Here is a 25700-nt window from a genome sequence, read left to right as displayed (position 1 = left end):
TATTCAAAACACGTAAGAAGAAAATGTTCCCTTAATAACATAGCAGATCTTGATAATCTTATTTTTAAAAAACAAACAAACAAACAAACAAAAAAACCCCAATCCCTTTAATGTAAATTAAATATTATATAATGGCTTTCTGGAGTGTGGGAAATAAAATACTGATGGAAAACTATGTACTACTATTCAAAGTATTTATATGCATTAATACTGCTGCAATATTAATGGTGTCATCCAGTTTATGGCAAAGCAAACTTAGAATTGCAGATGTTTTGTCCTATTAAATACACATTAAAGAAGGAGGATGGATATAGATACTATTCCTTTGCTTTCTGGCCAGTCGCATAGCTTAAAGTCTTCATTCAATGAAGTCCTCATTGTAGGCCATGCTTTCAGAGCAGACTGTAGCTATCTTGTTCATTAGCAAAATATAATTCAAAAACTTATAAAAGCATTTCTCTCGGGAAATTAACTAAAAATTTGATATATAACCAAGATCTTGTTTTTGGATGGTAAACTGAAACTATATATGACAGGGCACTGTTATTTTAAATTAATAAAAATAGATTGAAATCCTTAACTATAAATCAGTCAAAGAAATACACAAAAATAACGGAAGAAAACTTGTACAGTACGTTGTTGAAATAACTACCTTCATCGTAGAAAAAATTCCTGTCCCCAAAAAGAGTTAAACAAAACAAAGAAGTGACCCACAACCATTCTAGATATTTCACAACATTTGAAGATCTCAAAACTATGAAAGAAATTAGCAATATTAGTAGTGTTACAGTCCCTCTAACTTTCGTGTTATTATGAGAAAATTACTTCTGCACAGGGACAGCAAATTGATAAGATTGAGAAGGCAAAACAAATAAAACAAACTCTTCAATTAGAAAAAGAAAGTATTCTCCTACATCACAATATAGAGTGCCCCTGAGACTGAAAAGGCAAGTAGATACCAATCAGAAATTCATCCAGCTATCTCAGGAGACAGGAGTGATATTGCACATATTGTGAGAAATGTTAGGTACTTCTGGCAAATATGGAGTGTTCAGGCAGGTCCATTAAAACAAACAAAACAATTTCACCTAGAATAAATATATTCATTTGGGTTCAACAATCGCCCGTGTCTACTCATGCATACTATTTACTCTCATTGCTGATGCTTCTGTCAATCTGAAGTTGAGAGGAAACGGCCTTGTGATTCAGGGAAACTGCTGAAGTGTATACTCAGGCTTCAGTTTGAGGAGATAGGTTCATTTATCATCATAATAAGCTATTACCATTGATAGGTCACAACTCATTGAAGAGACAGTCAGTCTAATTGGCTCAATTCAGTTAACCATAGATGCGCCTCAAGGAGATGAGCGGTGCTTTGCAGGTAATATTCAATCACCCAACAAACCACTTGTTTAATAATTCATCTCAGTTCAGACTGGGGTTCAAGCACCTGATTACTCTTTCAACTTGCCAAATACCTGGTCTTAACCCCTTTGTCTCTTGGGTTCAGTAAGACAAAGACAAATTCATTTTGTAGTTAGAGTCAACCATCCCTCCTAGAAACTTACTGAATATTTTAAAATTTCCACTGAGATTTTCTTTCAAAAGAAAAGAAATTTTATTGTAGTTAGTTAGTCTCTCTATGGAAAATAAAATCTTTGTTCTGATAATTTCGGCTAACAGCTTAAAGTGTGTCTTCCTCTTTATGGAAATGTAGATGCAAGGAAGCAATATGGGTCCATTAAAAAAATTTTAGCAGTTTGATAATGGTGTAATAGATGAGACCACTTGGACAGCCCATTCCAGCACATGACCTCTCCTTTGGAGAAGAAATTTTTCCAAAAACCTGAAATGAACCTCCCCTGGTGCAACTTGATGCCATTCCTTCTCATTCTAAAACTAGTTATAAAGGAGAATAAGTTGACTCCCACCTCACCACAGTCTCTTTTCAGTAGTTGTGGAGACCTGAGCCTCCTCTTCTGCAAACTAAACAATCCCAGTTCTCTCAGCTGCTCCTCAAAAGACTTGTGCCCCAGTGCCCTCAACAGTTTTTTTGCCCTTCTCTGGACACTCTCCAAGGTCTCATGTCTTTCTTGTAGTGAAGAGCCCAAAACTGAACACAGTACTTAGGACATGGCCTCACCAGCACTGAGCACAAAGAGACAATCATGTCTCTGCTCCTGCTGACTACACTATTTCTGATATTAGCCAGGATTTCCACTGGCCTTCTTGACTGCCTGGGCACACTGCTGGCTCACGTCCAGTTAAGCACTGACCGGCATCTCTAGGTCCTTTTTCTCTGTGCAGTTTTCCAGTCACTCTACCACAAGCCTGTAGTACTGCCTGGAGTGGTTGTGGCCAAAGTGCAGGAGCCAGCACTTGGTCTTGCTGAACTTCACCCCACTGGCCTCAGCCCACAGATCCAGCTTACCCAGATCCTTCTGTAGGGTCTTTCTATTCTCAGGCAGATGGACACTTCCTCCTAACTTGGTATCACCTGCAACTTACTGAGGGTGCATTCAATCCCCTCATCTAGGTCATCAATAAAGATATTATACAGGGATATTATTTGGATATTAACTATCACTTTGGCCACTTCAGATCAGCTGTCTTAGATGTATCTTCTCTCATTTCTTGCCTACTCCCAGCCTACTGAGTTAGAGGTTGCAGAAAAAGCCTTGATGCTGTACAAATTCTGCTTAGCAAGAGCGAAAAGCCTAGCATTTTATTTACATTGTTTTAGACAAAATATCACATAGGCTGATATGAAGAAAGCTAAGACAGTCCCAGTAAAACTGTAGAAGTCTGATATTAATACGAAAAGATCTGAAGAGTAAGACAGTCTGCCTTTCTCTGTCTTTTAAGTCAAAATATACAAAAGTGAGGATTTTGATACTTTGTTTTTTGGTGACTAACTGGAAATTTATTAAGTATGGAGTATTACTCTGAAAAATAGAGCTTGTAAGCAATCATCACAGTGGTGGTACCACACACCAATCATATTTACTTAATTCACCAATATTTATATTTACTTAATTCACCAATATTTATGAAGTCAAGAATCTAGTTATTACTTCCCTGAGGCAAATGTACAATAGTGGACTCAGCTAGTCAGATTCTGAGTCCTGTTCAAACAGACTTTAGAAGCTTAAAGAAGTCTAAAATGTATTGCAGCTTCTACTGCAGTCACAATAAAAACTGTACTTGAACAGTTCCAAGGGGCTATCCAAACATCATTAGAAAGAACTAAAAAGGAAAAAAGTTTGTGAAATGTACTTATGCTTTGGTTGGTTGGTGGTTTTGTCCTCAGTAATTAGTATCTGAACATTACAAATAAGGCAGTTCATGAGTACAGGAATTTTTTATTTTCTACTGAAGATCAAGCAAATTTTTGGCTAGTCACCAGTATGAAAGGATGCACAGATACAATTTTGTCACATTTCTTGGAGCCATGCTGAGAGAATATTTCATCAAAGCTAAATAATCTAAACTGTGTAGTATAAGTTTAGTGAACTTAAAGAAAGAATCAGTCAGCCGTTCTTATCTTTGAAATGTTTTGCTCTTCGCTTCTACTCCAGTTGTTTGTCTATTCCTTTCAGTATCTGAATTTGGCTACTGCCTCAGTTTTTAAAAGCTATAGTGAAAAAAAGTGTTAATAAACTAAGCAGCATGCATAGAGTAAGTTGAAAACCAATTCATAATGTTGACTGAACCTATTTACAATGGTGACTTAATTTTAATTTCAATCAGTGTAGATTCTGATGTATAATAAAATTATGTTCTTTATGTTAGATTAGGTTTTACTTGTTAGAAAATAAAAACATACCAATAAACTCAGCCAGCTTTTTTTTTTTTTTTAGAAGTATACATTCAAATATGAAAGTCTAAAGAAGCTGAAGTATTTTTATTTAGGTTCAAATGATCCATCTTAATTTTCTGCCACATGTTGGCTAGATACAATTTTTTAAAAATCTGAGGATTTGCAGCTTCTCTGAATAAATTCAGGGATGTTACACCAAATGGAGATTTCTGGAATAGTATTTGCTGTTGATGCCTATTCATGTTTATTTTACACATGAATAACGTGCATATAACATAACTATTTCACTCAAACGTAGAAGACATTAAGAATCAATTAATGCCTGCAGAAAATTGTTTTTGATAAATCATAAATGACACAGTCATGTTCCATACTACATTCCTTCCTTATTTTTCCTATTGTAGATGCTCTTTGTTACATGGTCAAATCTGGTGCTGAAACTCATTTCTGTGCACAGGATATAAGTAAAGCTAATTCATCATGAACTGATGGACTTCCATCACTCCTGAAAAAGTCCTTCAAATAATCAGCAGATACTTAAAGCACTGCCATTTTGATCCAAAATCTTAGATTTAGATTAGGGCAACACATCTGTGCTAACTAATCTATACGAGGGCCCAATTCTCCATACAACGAGGTGAAAGAGAGAAGTATTTTTTAAAGGCACATTATGGAAGAAAACATTAGACAACTTAAGTTTCACTCCCCCAGTTTCCTGAAAAAACTCATGCAGACAAATGCAGGATAAATTTAAGACAGAGTTGACTGTAATTTTGTACGCTAAGTCAGACATTGCTTTTCCTGAGAAGCGAATAAATTTCTAAACAAAATGATGACAGAAAAAAGTAGTCTCCAATAACTTTTTAGTTTGCATCTTGGATACCCATTTATATCAAAAGGCATTAGATTGTTCTCCTTTTTGCGGCAGGAAGTAAAATCAAGAAAAAGACTTGGGGATTTATTTAATTCAATCATGTCCTACAAACCAGAAAGTCTTGACATCTGACACCACAACAATACTAGATGAAGCTTTCTGGTTTTAGATGCATTAATAATTTAGGACAATTGATCCTGGCATTTCTGTTCCAGCTGATTATTGCATTATTTACGCTTCTTTATGTTTTGGGTTTCAACTCCTGCCTTTCTCCCTGTGAGCTGTAGACTGCAATTTGCTCTGCATTATTTTGCCTTTTGCCCAACAATTGCCTAAGAAATGAAAACAAATGGAAGGAAATAAACATAAAAGCCACAAAGACCTAGCTTATGATTATTATAGAATTCAATATTTAATCCTATGAAGTATTCTGGGCAGCCTGCAGCAGATAATGTCACAAAAAAAAAAAAAAACAAAAAAAAAAAACAAAAAAAAAAAAACTCCTCACCCCATCTCAATCTATATCTTTCCATACTAAAATACTTTTTAAAGCCTAATAGATTTTTTGAAGTTTGTACATACTGGCTGCAGGCTTATTACAGCCTTCATGCCTAGAATCAAAGAAGCATTGACTTTTTAAAGCTAGCAAACAGGTTACACAGTTAATTATAAAAGAATAGGCAAAAGAAATGAAATGGCATTGTTAAGGTGAACAAAATACCCTCATTGTTCTGCATGCACAGACTCAAAACAAAACTTTCAGTTGCTGACCTGATTTTTACTAGCATTTGGAGGACAATGGATGCATAGATGGATGCTTATAAGTATATGAGACTTGAGAAACATGATATACTAGAATATTTTCTATCTAACAAAGCCCATTATATAAGCATCTTTTGCATTAATTTTTGATATTGTCTGACTTCATGAAGAACTTACACTGAATGAGATTGTGCTGTAGAACTAGTCCAAATGACAACTGTAGATTACATTTGATACAAGAAACTGCTCAATCTTAACAAAATCTGCTAGTAAGCCAATGGTGTTTTGGAGCAGAAGTGATTTAAAGCTTCCTCTGTGTTGTTTACAGTCTGAATAATGGCAACAGTAAGAACTGCTCAAAACCCAACCAAAGGAGTTAGAGGACACTTATCTAATTTGCATATGGATACTGGACGCTGATTAAAATGTTCAGAGACCTGAATCCTAAGACATCTTCTGCCTAAAGGCAGAACTAACATGTGACTGCTGACAAAAAGCAGTGCTTTAACCACATGAAGGGGGTTAGTTATATCTCCACCATCATGGTTAAAGTTGGGCTTTAGCAAATAAAGGTAAATATTTGCAAAAGACAGAAAATAAAGAGAAGCTTCCTGTCACCAAAGATGGATGTTTCTTCATGGAGTCCCATCTGATCTACCTACTCTATATTGTGCTTATTAGCTATATTGACTACTTGTAGGTGGCTTCTTCTCAGCATACAAATTATCAAATTATTTTTTGCAGAGATATCAAAGGAAATCAAGCAGAGCATGTACACACTGTAAGATTTTTGAAACATCATGAACACTTAACCCTCCCATACTGACTTTAAAATAGCAGGTGCTTTCACTGAGTTTGGTACCTAATTTTTAATTAATTTAGACTCTCCTTTCAGTGCTCTGCTCAAATAGTATCAGAGTGTAACTCATAACACTTTCAGGCAAATTTACAAAAATATTTTAGCATTTAATATACATGTACAGGTTGGTTGTTAAAAAAGTGCTGACAAAAAAACAAATGATGCTTTTAAACATCTAACAATGTAATTAGAGTTGATAGAATAAGTAAATTTTTCAGTAACTACAAGTTTTAACAGGCCACTTGTTCTCATGATTGCTCTAATCCTTAGTTCAGTAGGTTACTACAAAGCAAACAGGAAGATAAACTATTTTATCATACTTACTAAAACCTTAACACTAGCCACTTTAAATTTGTTCTTCCCAATTCACTAGTTTCTAGAAATTAAATTCCCCCAGATTATTTCCAAAATGCATTCTGCTTCAAAAATGGTTTTTAGTTCAAAAGTATTATATAGTCAGGAACGGAAAATAACTGGCTCCTCCCCCCAAAATAATAATCTGTATTAGTACAAAACAGTTGAAGCTGTGCTATTAGCATGTACGTTTAGGAGAATGAGAGGATACAAGTGATGTTAAAATAATCTATGGTCTAGTCTAACTTTTACATAAAAAACTTTACTATATCATCTATAACCTCTGGTTATTTGTAATCCCTCTTTGGAGACGCAAAGATTTCATATAGTCTAATACAGTCCATGAAAAAGGACGCTGAAGGCTGCACACTCAGAATATCCCACTTAATTTTATTTTTTTTTAACCAGAAGAAGCATTTTGAGAGAGATGTAAAACAAGCAGATAGTGTACATATGGCAAGCAATATTGTCGAGGCTTATTCATAACATGCCAACTTTATATTAAAAGAAACATTTCAAATAAGGATTTTGAGATATATTTGAAAACTGGAAAATGCAGAATGGTTACTGTGTTTTGTAACTCAATTCTATTTCCAGGAATACCATTTCAGAACAGTAATTTTAACAATAAAAAGGACAAATGGTTTTCTGTGACACAAGGTTGGTGAATTACAATAGAAATGTATGTGTTACGAGATTTCCTAAATTTTTCTAAGACAAAAATTCTTAAAGAAGCTCGCCTGCTCTCCAATAGCAACTATCATACAACATTACAGCTAGCGATCAGTCTCAGGAAAGAGCGTTTTCATCAGGTTTTCAGCTGCTTGGTTTTATCCAGCTGCAGCTGTTTAGAGAAATAGTTGAGTTTGGAAATAAGGACTTGCAATATTCCACTCCCACTGTATCATATGGGTTAAGCAGTTCTTTATACTCCAATTTACATTATGCAACATGGCAGTTATGATGTACTGTCGTAATTTCTGATTGCTTTCAGTATTAGTGTAGTATCACAAATGTATATAGTTTTGTTATTAAGGAAATTGTTTCATTCATATAAAGATATCTGACAGTAATCACAAAGGACCTCCAAATTACACTGAAAAAATATCTTCCATGTTCAAATACTTTGTGCACATTCTTATCATTATTTTGCTCACTGAATAGAAGCAGGATAAAATTCTGTCTGGAAAAGTACCGTTTCTTATCACAAGGTAAGTTCACTAAGTATGGAAAATTATAGAAAAACTCTCCCTTGACCAATGAAACAGTCCCGACTACCTTTAGCAAATTATTGCCTTGAACAGGATGTCCAATGGAATGGAATGGATTTGGAATGATTCTATTTGATTTCTACATGCTCAGTTACCTTCTGTCATGTTCATTTTCAGCCAGTAGGAAGAAAATAAATAAATAAGAGGTTGACTAGCTTGAAGAGAGTACAATGGGAAAAGTGCTTGTGTTATGTTAGTACTTTAGATAAATTTTTACCATAATCAACATTATAAAAAATGGAAAGCTGTTTATCTTTCTTAACATTTATAACTCATTCACACCTTAGTTTTATTCTCAAAATAAATAAATAAATAAATAAATAAAGGATTTTTCTGAGGGTATCATTTGTAATAGTTGGAAGCCTCAAAGACCAACAGTCAGACCACTAAGGCACTCATGACTTTAGAAAGCAAATATTTGTCATCAACTTGCAAGGCATGAATATCTGTGTATGCGCACATATGCACACATGAAGATTTGGACAATTATTATGCACCAGAACTGGTGCAGAGCTCAGAACAGGATCTTCTGAGTTGTAGGGCAAAGTACTCCCTACACAAATCTCTTGCTAAACATTAAAGTTTTGTAACACACCCCCACAACATCTGATACACAACTTGCATCTTATGAAAAGCAGATGAAGGAATGAGTTTTCAGAGCTGAAGATAAAGTGGGAAAAGTGGAAACAGGACAAGATGAAATACATGCCAACTAATTCATTCAAAAATAATAATTAAAAATAATAATAATACAGCAATAAAGACTATAAAGACTACTCTAATACCTGACACCAGAAACCCAAAATAGGCTGAAGGTCAAAGATACTCAGTTAATTTTCTCTGCACATTTTTTGCATCTGAAGAACACTCCATATGCCTCATTCCTTCTTGCCTGAAGTATTGCTGGTCAGATAGCTACCCAGCTTTATCTCAGTTCCACCCCCATTCAAAGCCAATTTTTTTTTTCCCAATAAACCAAATTACTGTTGAGGCAAGTACCATCTGCACTTACTTTGTTGCCCAAATAAGAACTGGGTGCACTCCAATAATAAGTCTGTGGCAGTACTTTACGTGCAGACACGTTGTTGATGCTAAGCTGCTGACGCCCACCAATACTCTTTTGCTTAGGAGTAACTCTGATGTGACCAGATAAGCCAACTAGATACCAACCATTCATGTCTTCTATCTATGATGGCAGGAAACAGAAAACAAGACAAAACATATTACAATCAGAATTATGACAACAATCATTTCAACTCTCACCATCTCTAATTATTTCATTTCCTTTTAAAAGTTACTAGGTTTATAAATATGATTAAAGGCAGTTTAAGAACAAAAGAAATAATAAATAACAATAAAAATTTCTCTTCTTTTGCAGCTAGGAGTTAGAACTCCTCAGTAGTTTGTCTGAAGTATTGTGTGCTTTATATCATTCAGAGCAAGGCAGAAGTTCAGTCTTACATGCATGATTGCATGATTCCTCTGAATATATTAAATGAGTTTATAATGTCAGTCACAAGAGAGTACAGAAGATGACCTGACATTTTCAGATTGTCATAGACAATATAATTCATACTAATTTGTAATTCTGAAGTGTTACAATTTACAACTTTGAATGTACAGGCTATTTACAAAACCTAAAAAAAAAAAAAAAAAAAAAGCCTGTGAGCATCAAAACTTTTGCATCAGCAGAGATGAATGCACTGTTTATACAAGAATGGCTTCTGGAGGCTGGATATGAGCAGAACAGTGTGCTAGGTTAGCTGTGGGCTAGAAATTTTTCTAGATGCTGGCACACAGATGAACACACTAGGCATATGATTTTATTTTCAGATTTCTAGCATACTGTGCAGCCAAGACCAGAAGCTACGAGATCTGAAACATATTTCACAAACTAGATCTACAGATATGAATATGTAGCATACATCTGTTACAGTAGAATTGGTGTGTGTAAGTTTTGAGAACTAATGTAAAGTTTAGAGTATATTTGATGCTGAGGACATTTTCTCTAGAGTACAAATAAGAACACTTTTATCTCACTTTCACATATTTTCCTAGGGATGCAGAATGAAAAAAAAATACACTCAAAATTACCCCTGTAAGGTAACTTTTTTCCTTACGGAAGCTAAATGTTGTACATTCAGAATGTTTCAAAATTCTTAATTATTTCATGTCTAGAAATCTAATAATGACCTATAAAAGAGGCTTGCTCTGTGGATATATTACATTTAATTTAGTACTGATTATGCAAGCGTATTCCGGGACTGAAGCACATGGCTTCATTTGTGATGCTTATAAGTTCTTTTGCACTCCTCCCTACTCAATTGCATATTTTTCAGAACTTCATCAAATGAAGAAAATACAAAGTTTTAAAGTATTTTCTTCATGATAAATGACAGAATGCATAGGACATAAAAAAAGATACATCGTGTTATATAGTAAGATGCACACTGGTGCCAGCAGAAAGTGAGAACCCATAAAAACACAGAATCAATGGCATATACTGATACAGCAGGAATTTTCTTACATTTCTGTATGTAAAGTGAGAGCCTGTGCAGGCATTTGTTTTCCCAGAGCAGAAACATTCCTCACAGCCTTGGGGATTATTTTGCTGCAGATTGAAGAAGCCTGATTTGCAACGATCACAGTTTTCTCCTTCAACATGTTCCTGAAAATGCACATTAGAATATTACTTCAGTTGTCATGGATTAGAACTTGAGATAACCAGCTTTCATTCTCTCTTTTGCTTTAATCCAGAACTACAAAGATATTTATAGGAATCGCTGTTCTTATTTGTAAATAATCAGAATTAGATCCTCTACACAATAAGCTAATAAACTTACCTATAATGGCCAAAGACAGAATTTGGACTTCATAAGATTTTTAATTCTTCTTCCATGTGAATACACGTACTTTCAGGACAACTCTTATTTATCTCCTGTATGCTTAAGGGAGTGAGAAGGGAAGGACATATGGGACAAAATGTTGGGGCCTCAACAACCTCAGTTTGTAGGTATGGCTGAAGAAATCAGCATTCACAGGTGACACAAACTACAAGTACTCTGTGTTAGTTTTACCAGTCATTCTGTCATTATCAGTTTTTCAGTGGCCTATGACTAATGGTGGAATCCAGGCTAAGTTCAAGAGTGGAAAGGGCTGCATTTTCACACGTGTTTGACAGCCATGCAGCCAAGTTACAAACTCTTCACAGAAAGCAGGCACTGAACTTGAAAGATTCTAAACTTAGCATTTTGTAATTATGCTTTTCAGAGAAAACCTGCATTGTGCAGTAAGTCCTGCTTACCTTACCCAACTAATCAATTTGCCCTATAGGAAAAGATAAAGCATTCTTTTCAACAAGAAATACGTTGCACAATAAATATACTATGGCACTGGCTTAATAATTCAATACAGACAGGACAGAATTTTTTTTCTCATTTCTAGAGCATTCTATAGAGTTCCTTTAATCCTGGAAATAATGCTCTATGGTGTGTATACAGGACTAAATCGTTGGCTGCAAGTCAGCAGAGAATGAACACATTATCAAAAGCCTGCCCACACTGTGTAGTCTAAGCTTGCTTGAAATTTGTTGCTCTGAAATAAGTTCAACAAAAGGCATATGATAGCTTCCGGGTGAGAATGCTGCAAAGATGGAGGAAAAAAAAGGCAAGGTTATAGGAGATAGATTAAGAGAGACAATAAAAGGGAAGGTGATAAATAAATACGGAGAACAAAAAAAAAAAAAAAAAAAAAAAAGAATAGACTGTCACTACTGTACTTGCTCTGAAGTAATGCCTTCTATATTTTTTCAGGGAAAAATACAACAGACAGAAAGAACACCGTTTGACAGAGAAAATTCGCAGCTACAAAACGTTATTTTCCAACATAGTCACCACCATTACCTACACATTTTTGCCAATGAAGAACAAGAGCCTGGATGCCAGGCTCGTAAAAATCTGCATGGCCATCCAGAACATGGCTTGAATTTCACATATCAGTCACCACTGCTGAAACACAATACTCAACAACTCACTGTGCTCAAATACACTGTTTAGTCTCCATAATTGTTCAGCAAGCATCTGTGAATGCCAGCAGGTGATTTTTTTTCCACAGGGAGGAATTCAGCTCGTTTGCTTCATAGGCACTTCCATGTTAGGAGTCATTTAGTCAGACTGCCCCTCCACTGCCATCTGCCACACAGCAACAAAATGTAATGGAATATGGGTGGCAAGGTTCTACCTCTACTGCCACACCACCAACATTCACCTCTGATGTTGTGGGGCCAACACAATAAAATAGGAGGCATTACTTTCAAAGCAGGCCTTTTACATTAAAAACATATTTAGCAAAGTATCTTCACTCCATCTCTATTATTGCACTGTATCTATTCTCCTCTTCAAGAATATAATATAAAAGTCTCTTCAACAAACTAAAAATCTCCATAGAACAACTCAAAGCTGTGAGTCAGCAGCTTTCACCTTTGACCTCTCATTAACGATAATATTTTTACCTTTTCACCACCAATTTCAGTGTAAATCAATTAACATATTATTGTCATAGGCTTGCTGAAATCAGCCAGATTGTGATTCATTTTAAAAATAACAGTATTATAACATATGGGAGTTTGCAGGCACACAAATGCTCTCGAGCTCAAATGTAGAAATTATAGTTGTGAACGCTGCTCATTAAAGTTTCAGACCTTTCTGAAGTGTTCAGTGTGTACAGATTGGGAAGTGGAAAAAACAAATAAACAAAAAACCACAAGAGAGCCAAAAAGCAGATATACCTGTATAAGTATCTGTCCTATTCTGCAGTCACAAGAATGACATCAGTGAGTAAAACTCGGATAATTCTTTTCAGCAGGTATGAAGTTCACTGAATAATGGACACAAAGTAGTAGAAGAGATCTAACCTTCAGACATTAAAGCAATGTTTCTATAGACTAATTTTTTTCTCAATGTGATTTTTAGTCCATTTTTAACTGACACAAAACTTTGACCACATACCTTCAGAAAGTTTTCTGCATCAATCCATGATAAAACAGACATTTATACTTGCCGCTCATCTTTTTGTACATCAGTTTATTCTGGCTAATGTAGTAGAAATAACAATCTAATGCTCACTTACATTTTGATGCTCGCCTAAGAACTTTTTTCAGCAGTGAATTTCCTTAACAAGAAAACTATTTTTAGTAAATTTCAGACCTCATTATATGTAATTGAAAAATGACATTAAAAGAGGGGAAGCATTTTTCCTAAGACCTGCTATTAACTTGTCCAGACATCCCTCTTTAGTCTTCATATGGAGCATAACTAATCTGATGATTTCAGTGCCCTTTTGACCATAGTCTTCTTTGACTTGAGTTTGAAGATTTCTAGTGAAAATAAACATGTATGTATCAGTATCTAAGCTGTCTCCAAGGATATTATTTTTTTCTACTATATGCACTTGAAAGGAGATTACGGGAATAAAAAATGAGGTAAAGAATAACCAAGGAGGAAAAAAACTGCATACAGAGTGTGTATGCTTTGGGATAGGAACAATATCTCTACTACTTATTCACTTATTTTAGACTGATTTTACCAGCAAGTCAGTTCGGTATTACACAAATAAAGTAAAAAAAAAGAACTACTCAGCAATAGTTATCTTTTATTTAGCATATGACATCTTAAACATTGTTTCAATTCAGAATGTAATAAATTTTGGCCTTCTAGACTTACTGGTCAATTAATTAGAACTGTAATATGGAAAGATTTTATTTTTGATAGAAAGCATGCAACTGCTATGTAAAGTGAGGATAAGGTTAATTCTCTGATTAGATTTCAGTGCTGCTCAGCTGTCACACCAGAGTGCATGCTGTATGAACTGACAGAGTCAAGTACCTCTTGTACATTCTTGTACTTAGGGATACAATGTAAGTATTTTAAAATTCACATTTATTTCTAATCCTGTTAAATAAATTTGGTAAAGAAACTTTCACAAGTACGAAACACAAAAACTGACCCACTATACCATAAATTGTCCTTTGGTCATGTTCATGCTAACTTACTAAACTGCGATTTATAGAACATCACCACTTGTAAAGCATTTTTTCTTTTTTTGTAAGAGGTAGATGCAATTTTTATTTAAAAGCATTTTCTTTTAATTTATCAAATTATCAATGTATAATTTGCTGGAGGTCCATAGAAACAAACAGAAGAAAAAAACATTTTAAAACTTGCTTCTTAGAAATTAAGAAATTCATTGTATAGCAAGGATGACTAAAAGAAAGAAAACAAAACAAACAAATAAAAAACTAAATATGTTAGAAATTTCTATAAAACCATCCCAAGGCAAGAATGCCCTCTGTATGGAATTTAAACGGAGTATTATGGAAAAAATGCTGTTTTAAGACACCATCTGTTCAAATATTATTCTCATTTGAGGTCATATTTCAGGATAGTTTTAGAGTCCATAGTACTCCAAACATGTAGATTCTGGACAGATGAGAGGTAGGAATTCAAAGCAAATAATTCACAAACTTCTTAATTGTCCCTTCTAAGACATGCAACAGGCTACTAGATACCTAGTTTAATTACAGTGAGTTCCAGGGTGATACAGAACATTCCAAGGCTTCACAGGACTAAGAACAACAGTTCTATGAGTACTGACTGCCATAGACATTAATGCACGTAGGTAGGACAGTGGAACATTACTATATGATAGAAAATCATTGACTGCAATCTTTCAGTATCATTAATGTCATCCTATGGCTCAGAAAAATTCGATATCCATACCTTACAGACGCAGAGACCTACACAAGGGTCAATATTCACACTGCCTTCCACTGAGCAGTTGCAGGGCAGGCAGTCAGGATATCCCGTATAACCCAATGCACATCTACTGCAGTGCTCTCCTGCATAGCCAGTCTTGCAGTGACAGAAACCAGGCAACATATCTATGGAAGAGGGAAAGAAACATGATACAGCTTTGATTTATTATTACTATTATTGGATATGTTTATTAGAGTTCTTAAAGCAATACTGTTTGTAGGTGTAACATACTCATATATACTCTGGTATGTAGGTGTAACAAACTCTGGCTCAGACGTACACTGACTCAACTCAGTATCCTGTCTGAGAGCTGAGTACAACTATTATGAGCTTCCTGAAATCTGTATGTTAAAGATCTACTAAACTGTAACATGTCCCTAAGCCCTGGCATATAGCAGATCGAAAAAACAGCCCTTCCATTATCTTGCCTAACTGCTTTTGAATATGCTTTTCTTGCTGACCCTTTAAGCTCCCCAGCAGTAAGTTCTGCATTTAGCCATGTGTAGTGTGAAATTAAATACTGATATACGCTAAATCTGTACTTGTTGCCCTTTAAATGTCATATCACAGAAAACAGCAAATAACTGCTCCACCAAATAACAGCAAATAACTTCTCACCATCTCCATGTAATCTGTGATTTCAGTATAACTCTGTCCTATCCCACATGACAATTTTATTTTACACGTCAAAAACTTCAATGCCTATTTAATATCTTTTTAAAGAGAAACTGTTCTGAATAGGTGAAAATCCCTATTACTTCTCCACTTCCATTTCTAATAAATTATTTAAGGAGAAGGTATAGTGCAGACTTACAGATAGTATGATTGTTTTTTCACTTTTGCTTTTAAAACATTAGTAATATTTCTTAAGGCTGTGTTGACCTTTTACTACTGCTGAGCCAGCACTGTGCTGATACTTCCAAGGCACAATCCAAGGTAATTGTAAGAGCTGTTTCACAATTGCTAATGTCTTATTCAAAAATTACTGCAGTCAATGTGTAAGTAGAACTACATTTTTCTCCGCTTAACTTTTCATTTAATTGCTACAGAATTTCATCAGTTATTTTATTACCCATCCACTGACTATCTTAAGATCTCTGAACATTTTGCAGCTCTTTCATTTTACTGTGCTGAAAGATTTTGTACTTGCAAACTTTGTCACTTTGTCACCTTCCTACTCGTCCCCTTCGCAGGTTAAATATGAATATTCTCAGCAGTTCATACTGATCATCAGTGTGAAAATGGTCCATTTATTCTCTTAACCAAGTACTCATCTGTGACAGAATTCTTCTTCCTCTTTCTATTCTACTTTTCTCATGGTATTTGCTGAAGATTCTTGAGAAAAATTTTCAACATCGAAGTATTTTATTAGTCAAGGTAACCTTGGCTTCTTCAAACAGATTCATGAGGAATACCGTCCTTCACAAAAAAAAAAAAAAAAAAAACAACCAAAAAAAACCCTGATCTTGAGATTTGCCCATTTTAGCCACAGACTGTTAAAAATATAAATCTTTTCTTTATTTTTCTTCTACTGATTTTCTTGATACAGAAACATTTTCTTGATACAGAAACCAGATTTCATGATTTTAATTTCCTGAAACCCTCTACTTTTCTTTTACAAACGGGATAAACAGTTTATAATTATATAAGATTAATTTGGATTTTACAAAGTACTATAAACTTCATTTATAATGTTTCAGCAACTTCATTTTTAACTACCTCCTGATACTATGCATGCGCCATGCCATACATGTCTAAAATTTTTCTATTATTATTCGTCATCTTGCTCAACAACTGACACATCTGTTTGAGACACTTCTTCCAACTTGCCCCATGTTTCCATGAAAAAAATGGGAAATTCACTGAGCTCTTCTATTCATCGATACAAAGAATTCATCTAGCTTTTTTTTGCTATTTCTTGATTTCTTCTGTTATAAATTGATTACATAGATTTTACATTAATCATTTTAAACTACTAAATTTCAGAATCCAGTCACCATTTAGATTTTGATTTATCTAAAGAAGTACTTATCAGCAACATTTAAATATTTGCATATTATTTTTTAAAATACTTTAGCATGTGGCTAAAATTATGACCTTACGGAACCAGTCATACTCATTTAAATTTAAGACTCTCCTTCACTGCCCAATCAGTCCATCGTTTTTAGATTTTCATCAAGAACCTTCCTTTCCTCTCTTTTCTTAGCAACTGAGAAAGAGAGATCAGGATTTGAAATGCAGTTTTCACCACCCTAATAAATTCCTTATTCCATATGATTCATACTGTAGTTGGTATCTACCCATTAAGAAGCCTCACATGCTACAACAGAGGGAGGAAGACTTTAACCCATTAGATATTTTTCTAGCTCTTATGATTCTTGATATAGTAAGGCTGCATGATACATTTGACTCACCTTTAATTTACAATGCTATCATACTGGCAAAACTTAGGCTCATGTTTCTATACAGTACGTAAATTCTCTGTTGGTGCACCCTTGATTATCTTCACTAAGATTCCGTAGTGCTTACTATGTCAACAGGCTAATTAAATTCTGAATCAAAGTAAATGTTTCACATCCTTCTTTTGTTGCCATTGTAAAGAACGGATATTTCAGTATACATTATGGCTTTGGTCTATTATTTCATAGGCCTTATCTGAATAGGGCTTTTCACTGTTTTCTATATGAATATTATCATTTTCTGACATATCTCTGAATGTACAGAGGTTTAAAAGTTCATTCTGGAGGATGAGTCATCTTGAAATATCAGTATTATCAGCTTCTTCCTAACCTACCCATCTTTCAAAATTATGTGAAAATAAACCTATGCAAAATCATGCTGCAAATCCTTGAAAAAACTTGCAATCCAGAGACTAACCTTGTCATTCTCATTCCTACTCAATAGCATATATATTTCAAAAATAATATTGTGGAAGTTGGTGGGACTGCTTGCTGAACAAAGGTCTATTAAGCTTGAATAAAGACTAGTCCTTATTTATCCTACAAGGTCTGAGAAAATTTTTCAGCAAAAGATCACTATTTGGGCTTATATTATACATAAAGAGGTAGAAGCAAAAACAAACAAACAAAACCACAATACTTCAGTGCACAGTAGCATCTGAATTATGAAATTCTGTAAGTCTGCAAACTTTGCAGATTTTGCAGGTACTTAAAAGACAATAAAAATGGCTATTTGCTAAAATGCTTGAAAAAGAGAGTAATGATTTACAAGAGAAGCCTAAATGTTATAGATAAAGTAGCTCAAAATGCATAGATTCCATCTTCACTTTCATACGGACAACTGTAAGTGATCTCAATGTCACAATAATAGGCAATAGTCAGTTATCTATTATTACCTATTATTAGTACAGACTGAACGTGAGTGAACAAGTTAATTTTAAAATACAATACAAGATTGCCTGTCAGTTATTTTACCAGTACCACAATTTGTAAACATATCATGATTCATTGAAAGATTTGGCTCTAATATTTATCTATACTGTTTCTGAAAGTATCATCTATTGTTGCTATCAAACAATATTTGAAAAACATTCCTGGACATGCGAACTGAAAATATACTATAAAAATAAGAAGAATACTATTTCATTTCAGAATGATCAGTGAGATATATAAGGATACAGTTTTACAAAGCTACTCAAAATTGAAATTACGCATGTTTAAAATATAAAAATATGTCTTTTTCTGCAGAAACAATCAATTATAGAATGATTCCTATAGGCTCTTCTCTTATCTTACCCTGGCCGGAAAAACCTACATATACAGCCTTTGAAATCCTCTTGTTGCACTTCATCTGTGTACCGATCACTGTGATATTTATTACAAAGATCTGCTTTCACTATTACTTACCTACAGTAGTGAGGCACACAGAAAACATACAGCATTCAGATTTATTTTCCTTAAGAACAGTTCACAGTGACTTCATATCCCAATGACAACTATATTTCCACTTTAGTTTAAGGGTTTTTATCTTATAAACTAGTTTATTTTCCAGACTTTTAGGAAATACCCCTACAACCTGGAAGAGACCATGGTGGGACAGGTGTCCACGCTAAAGACTATAGAGAACCCCAAGAAGGAGAATGGGGATAGATCCTGATGGAAAAAGGTCTCATAGAAAACCCACAGTGCAGATAATTTTTTCCTGAAGGACTGCAGCCCCTGTAAAAGACCCACACAACAGCAAGGTAGAAGTGGGAGGAGAAATGGGTGGCAGATAGTAGCTGTTATGGACTGACCCAGCTCCCTCTGCCGGTTGTGGTACGGGTGAGGAGGTAGAGGAGCTGAGAATGAAAGAATGAGGTTGAGCCTGCAGATATATTTTACTTTTTGTCTTTGATCATCACTATCCAAATCTATTTAAATTGGCAATAAATAAAATTAATTTTCCCCAAGTCAAGTCTGACAGTAACTGGGAAAAGATCTCCTCATCTTTATCATCAGCCAGGAAATTTTTCGTCTTATTTTCTTCCTTGTCCTGTTTAGGTGGAGGAGTAAGAGAAAGCTGGGCTAACAGCTGACAAATGGCCAAGGTCTATCTGATACTAATCACTGTTGTGATAGTAATCAGGCTCCATCATTGTATCTAGAAATTTTAGTTTTATTAAACTGAGGTAGGTAGTACTTAATTGTTATAGTATATTTTCATTGATCTCCATTAAAAAAAAAAACAACAAAACTGCTACAACATCCCTTATCAATAGATTGCAATTAGCCCAATTATAATATCTTGTAAGAACTGATCTTGAGTTTTATTGGCTTCCTATTATACTTTCAGAAGTTTGCCAGCAAAATATACTGCAATCCATTGTTTCCAAAGCACCAGTCAGGAATTTATTTCATAAAAGAAGATGGTTTCATGGCTACCATAAAGAGCGTGTAATCCTACACAGACATTATATGATGTATTACATTTCAAGCAATTTTTTTCTAGGGTTCAAATTCAAATATGCATAGAGAAGTAAAGTGATGTAAAGATAACACTTGTACTACTTTTAATCTCTGATGTAAAAGAAGAAAGCGCTGTAAAGAGAAAAGTTCCAAATATTCCATGGGCAATACTCTCCCAAATGTACTGTGTTTACAAGCCATATATCTGAAGGAAGTTTCAGAAAATCTGGAAATATAAAATCTGAATTTCCAAAGAAAATTGTCATAAGAATGCAGGAAAAGGAAAAATATGACTCAGTTTTTCTTTGACCACTGCTGAATTTTGGCTTTAATATCCTTTATCTTTTAGGAATATTACCTCCTTCTGCATGTTTTTCATCTTTGACACAGGTTTCATGTAAAGACCCATTTGGATCACAGGAACAAGGCTGGCATGGATCTGGGCTATCTGGCAATACCTATGGAAAGAGAGATATTACAAACCAAAATCATACTTTTAATGAGTGGAAACACTTACTTGCTTTTTAAACAAAAATTAGGAGAGAGCTGCATTCTGTGTAGGAAATAAGCAAAAAAGGATGGTTGCCTAACTCAGCTCGTGCACTCTTGACTTAAACGTTCCCTTTTAGATTTTCATCAGAAACACACAAGTCTAGATACAATTAGGATTTCAACAAAACCAAAACAAGTATATAATTATTAACAGTGAATTATACCATTAAAAGAAATAATCAAGTATCGTAGAATCATAAAATGGTTTGGGCTGGAAGGGACCTTTAAAATCATCTAGTTCCAATCCCCTTCCATAGACAGGGAAACCTTCCACTAGACCAGGTTGTTCTAAATCCCATCCAGCCTGGCCTTGAACACTTCTAGGAAGGGGCATCCACAACCTCTCTGGGCAGCCTGTTCCAGTGTCTCAGTATGCTCATAGTAAGGAATTTCCTCTTAATATGTAGTCTAAATCTACCCTCTTTCAGTTTAAAGCCATTTCCCCTCATCCTAGTCTTATAAAAAGTCCCTCCTCAGCTTTCACTTTGACCTCCTTCAAGTACTGGAAGGCCATCATAAGGTCCCCTCAATGCCTTCTTCAGGCTGAAGAACTCCAGGTCTCTCAGTCTGTTCGTGTATGGGGGTGCTCTAGCCCTCTGAATCTAAAGTAGATTTTAAATATCAATCATTTGAAGTAGATTTTAAACATTCACTGGTCAAAGTAACCTTGACAAATAGTTTTTCTGGTCAACATGATTCAAATAACTAATTGCTGTTTGTCAGTCAATAATTAAACAAAAAGGGAAGTGAAAAAAACCAAACAATTTCCTATCCTTCCAAAAAAGGTTATATCAAACAAAATTGAACTCTAGTTTAATATTACACTGAGGATGTAAACTACATATATTTTTATCTATATCTATAATGTATATAGTGAGATATAGTTCCTATTAATCAGATGGCAACCGATTAATGAATAAATCAAGTGTCATACTGTTGAATAGATCAGTACTCCTCTTCTACAAGCTCTAAGACTAAAAACACAGTAAAACACTGTATCGGGGAGAATGTAATTATTGTTATTTGCTGATGTTTTCTGTTTGAGGATTGAAAAGCAATCACACTAATGGGCATGATTTCCTCAACTGAAACTACGCAGATAAAATGTCAGGAATTTAAACACACACAATTAGTGTAGCTATTTAAAGCACAGGCACAGCCTATATTGGCAATACAACTTAATATAATGTTCATCTTCTGACAGCATCGTTTTGGAATAAAATAAAACCTTCTATGCTGAAGCACAAAAAACAATTCTTGTTGCAATAAAATTAAAAGCATTCTTGGGACATTGTGAAATTTCACTTATTATTTTTTCTGTTACCTTTAAAAATAAAAATTACAGACAAACTTCCTCCAGTATTGAGTGTTGCAATGTTTCTTTGGTCTTTGATAACACATCTTTAAATTCATTACTGAGGTAAAAGTTCTGTTTACAGGACTCCATTTTCCTTTTAGCCGAAATATTAGATGGAGGCTCTGACCTCAGTGCATTCCTTCATATCAACAAGATTTAGTTTCATATTTCTGTGAACATTAACATTAGAGATTTCCAGCTGTGAAGAGCAATTTCTACACTGTCAGAATTAGAAGTTAACACTCATAAAATAGCATCCAAATTCTGTCAGCTCTTTTCTTAATACTAAATTCTCCATGCTAAAGTGATAGTTTGAACACAACAAATTACAGGGAAGTGACAACAGAACACGCATTTACCCCTTCAGGTCTGAAGTAGCCATCAACACAGGTCTCACAGTTTATGCCATCAGTGTGGCTTGTACAATTAACACACACTCCACCCCCGATGTATTCTCCAAAAATATTCAAACTCTGATTTCTGTCTGCCACATTCTGATCATAGTAACATTCCTCAGTCTTCCCATGACAGTTGCATGCTAAAAAAGAAGGAGGTATATTAGCAAAGACCAAGTTATTAAAATCAGTCTTTCAGCATTTCATTCATTTGTACAACAGGCATTATAATTGAGAAGACATTCAGGCATTGATTTTCTACTTCATCTACAAAAAGCAATGTGGTCTAGTCACAAACACAGCCTGAAAATCTGCATATTGTATTCTTTTATTAATATTTTATCTTAGAGGGCAATGTCGTGGACAGATATAAATTAATTAGGTTCTTCCATTTTTATTTTCTTCCTTTTTAAAATTGATGATCCAGAATTTTTTTGGTAGTTGCACACACATACAGCTCATGAAATAGCAACTTAAAATAAGAGGAATCTTAAGAAAAAAAAAAATAACATAATGGCATGAGTAAATTAAAATAACTTCCATAAAGCTAAAAGATGTCCAAAAAGCACTTGTTTTTCACATATGCATATAAAAAATTAGGCCAGAATAAAAGAGATTTCCAGTCTTAAAAATTTTGAGAAATTCAGATCTACTCTGAAATATTCTGAGTTCAACAAAAGTTGAGTCAAGAGTCAACAAAAATTATTTTTCTACTGACTTTTTCGAGTCAGTCTAAATAAGGGAACAGCACTGATACATCAATAAATGTGGTTAGAAATAATATAAACTGCAAAATCTTTTGAGACTCAATTTTAGTTTTCACCAGAAGCTACAGTAATCCTCTTCCGTTCTGCTTTCAACTTACGTTCACATTCATGCTTAACCAGGAAAGTCCCAGCATGCCAAGGTTTTTGATTGAAACCAGGACAACACCGATCACATGTCTCTCCACAAGTGTTGTGCTCACACTGACAGACAGATTTCTAATTTAAAAGAAAAACAAGTGTTTTCAAAATGTGATGATTTGAAGAATTTGTTCCTATAAGTAATCTGCATTCCAGCTGAAATTATGAAAACATTATAATGAATGGCTAAAATCTGTAATTCCTTTGCTTACTCATTTTTATTTATGCATCCTGTATTCACTCATGAGAGACAAAAGTTTGTTTAACTTGAATAGTTCAATTTTTAGGAAAGCAGCCAGAGTGTGAAGGAATTTGGCCAGAGAATCTGAGGAGAATCTAAGAACACAGGAGTATCTACTTCCAACTTACTGAAGCAAGGAGAATGGGAGAATGAAAGTTTCCCAGTGCAGCAAATAAGAAAGATTGCTGGCAGTCCTCAAACAGAGCTTTGCATTACAGGAAAACTGACTTGATTGCTAGCTTACACTAGAAGGGTGATCCAACACCCTTCACCCTTTTCACCTACATGCAGCACTCCTGCAGTTGCAGAGTAACATCAGATCTGCTGAATGATTCCATAAAAATAGTCATCTTTTCTTTTAACTTTAAGATTATTTTTTGCTGGATGATTCAAGTCATCTTGTAACCTTCTAATTGTACAACTAAATAGCATTTGAGGACAGCAAGTGAAGGTTTAAACAGGAAGTGGTAGGAAGATCACCACCCTTGCAGTGGTCTTTCAGTTTCTCACGTCACCTCAGTTACAGCTTAGTCTCAACGTGAAAATGTTGTTACAGGCAGTGCACAAACTCTGAGCCTCAGAAGAAGATGGGGAAAGAAAGAAACAGTTCCTTACAGACAGGAGCAAAAACTGATTTTCCAACTGTTTTTCAGTGGAGCAGATATCCCGTGGCCCATGAGAGCCCTCTCAAGGACAACATAGCAAGTTTACCCGGAGGAATTCTATGGCTGACCAGGCAAAATATGAATCTTGCAAAACAAGGACAAGTTAAAGAATGCTTCAGAACAGCAAGGCAGTAAATTCAAGCAAGTTTGTTCTTTTTAATGCTAGAGGAAAATTTATAGAGTCACAATGTTTTACAAGCCAAAGTCCACCTATCTCAGTATGGCTCGTTATAGAGAGTATCCTTGAAGACCTAAACCAAATATTCCAAATCTCTTATGCCTTCAGTTGTTTCACTTACTGTATTTGTGATACTGGTTAGATAATATATTTTTGTCATCCTACAAAAGATGATACCACACTTGTCAAAATGATCTTCTAATCAGGTATCCCAAGGATCTGAAGTCTGCCTTCATCTGCAACAATAGCTGTTCTTTTTTGAGGTAGGTCACATGGCACGGAGATAACACAGCAGTTTGATAACGAAGACCATCTATGTCTTTGAAACAACAGTACATTGCTATACACATTGCTACTGAAAAGACTTGCAAGGATTAAACTAAGGAGTTTGTAAAATTTTTGAATATCTGTCAGATTTCTTCTTGTTTTTTTTGTTTGTTTGGTTGGTTTTGGTTTTTGTTTGTTTTTAATCAGTTCTTATGCAATTGTTTTGTCCAGTATCATACAGAAACAAGATTTCCTGTTACACTGCACAAAAATTCTAATTGAGTGAACAGCATATGAAGAGCTCCCACATTGTGGCACACCAGTAATATTTGTAGATTGCAAATTCTGTATTAGTGATGATGTGCATTTTGACTATCAATAATAAATTATATTTCTATATTTGTTATAACAGCTACATGTTTATTAACAGTGTAAAAAGAGATCTATGTTTAGAATAAACAGTGAGCAGTTTGTGATTTTCAAAACTAGATTGATTGATCACTTTTCATGTATAGTAAATATGCCGTTATAATTGTTTGTTTGCAAGTATCAATTAAATACTTGTCAGTTACTTAGGAAATATCTCAACTAATATCAAATAAGAAAAACTGACAGTATTCAATTCTACAGATACATAATGTAACCCTAATTTCTGTTTGTTTTACTAGGAAATATTTAATATGAACAGAATTATCTGAAATCTATTCTTCCAATATAGAGAAAGCTTCTGCTGATGTTGCATGAGTGGCAACTGTTCTGGTTGCCAGCACTATTTCATCCTGGCATAGCTTCTGACTGTTCTTCTAGGTCATGGGTGTTCAATCTTACGGATTGCCTAGGCTACACTAAGTGAAAAGAAATTGTTCTAGGCCACCTATTAAATATGTAATATAGTTATTGAATATAAACAATAAAGATTATATATAGAGAGAGTTATTAAAACATTAATAAGGAGGGCAACACAAACTTAAAATAAGTGGGCTGAATAGATATGTTCTAGATGAAGAAGAAACGTAAATTCACAAAACTCTGAGGAATGTCAAATTCTTTCTTATGTTCCACCCTGTGAATAAGGCACATCTAGGATGGGAGGGAGGAAGGAAGACGAAAAAAGAAAAGAGAGAAGAAAAAAAAAAATACATACATTGGTCACTGGATCAAGTGGACAAGCCTTCGCATGGCCTGAGCATATGCACATGCCTCCAACTGAGATATCTTTTATAGAATAGTAATACTGTAAGACAAAACAGAAATTGAATTGCTAAGTGAATTGTAAAATGCAGGCATCAAAGTACAGAATTCATTTCTGGTGACAAAACTGCCAGGTCCTGTTTTACTTCTCTTTTTGATCTATTACAAACATAGTATAAAGTATAATCCAGGCTACATGTTGACCAACAGATTCAGGCTTAGTGAGAGAAAGTGTATAAATTGGCACAATTCCATTTGTTTGAAGCCACAACAGCCATGTCAGTTTATAC

General features: G+C 34.6%; 1 protein-coding gene across 3 annotated transcripts in view; it reads right to left on the bottom strand.

Moving 5' to 3' along the window:
• The window catches only part of LAMA2 (laminin subunit alpha 2), a 327292-nt gene that overhangs the window by 184788 nt on the left and 116804 nt on the right, over nucleotides 1–25700 (bottom strand). For all 3 annotated transcript variants that reach the window (XM_042821492.1, XM_042821497.1, XM_042821505.1), the window contains exons 6-12: nucleotides 25364–25453; nucleotides 22829–22946; nucleotides 21928–22106; nucleotides 20018–20117; nucleotides 14717–14877; nucleotides 10468–10608; nucleotides 8953–9126 (exon numbers count right to left, since the gene is read on the bottom strand). In XM_042821492.1, the coding sequence (XP_042677426.1) occupies nucleotides 8953–9126; nucleotides 10468–10608; nucleotides 14717–14877; nucleotides 20018–20117; nucleotides 21928–22106; nucleotides 22829–22946; nucleotides 25364–25453 (963 nt within the window). The remainder of the gene's footprint in view (nucleotides 1–8952; nucleotides 9127–10467; nucleotides 10609–14716; nucleotides 14878–20017; nucleotides 20118–21927; nucleotides 22107–22828; nucleotides 22947–25363; nucleotides 25454–25700) is intronic.

The sequence above is a fragment of the Centrocercus urophasianus genome, unplaced genomic scaffold (assembly GCF_019232065.1).
Source record: "Centrocercus urophasianus isolate 14NV4802_14NV808 unplaced genomic scaffold, USGS_Curo_1.0 seq_10, whole genome shotgun sequence".
Lineage (NCBI taxonomy): Eukaryota > Metazoa > Chordata > Aves > Galliformes > Phasianidae > Centrocercus > Centrocercus urophasianus.
Note: the sequence above shows the minus strand (reverse complement) of the source record. Positions and strands in the feature narration are given on the sequence as shown.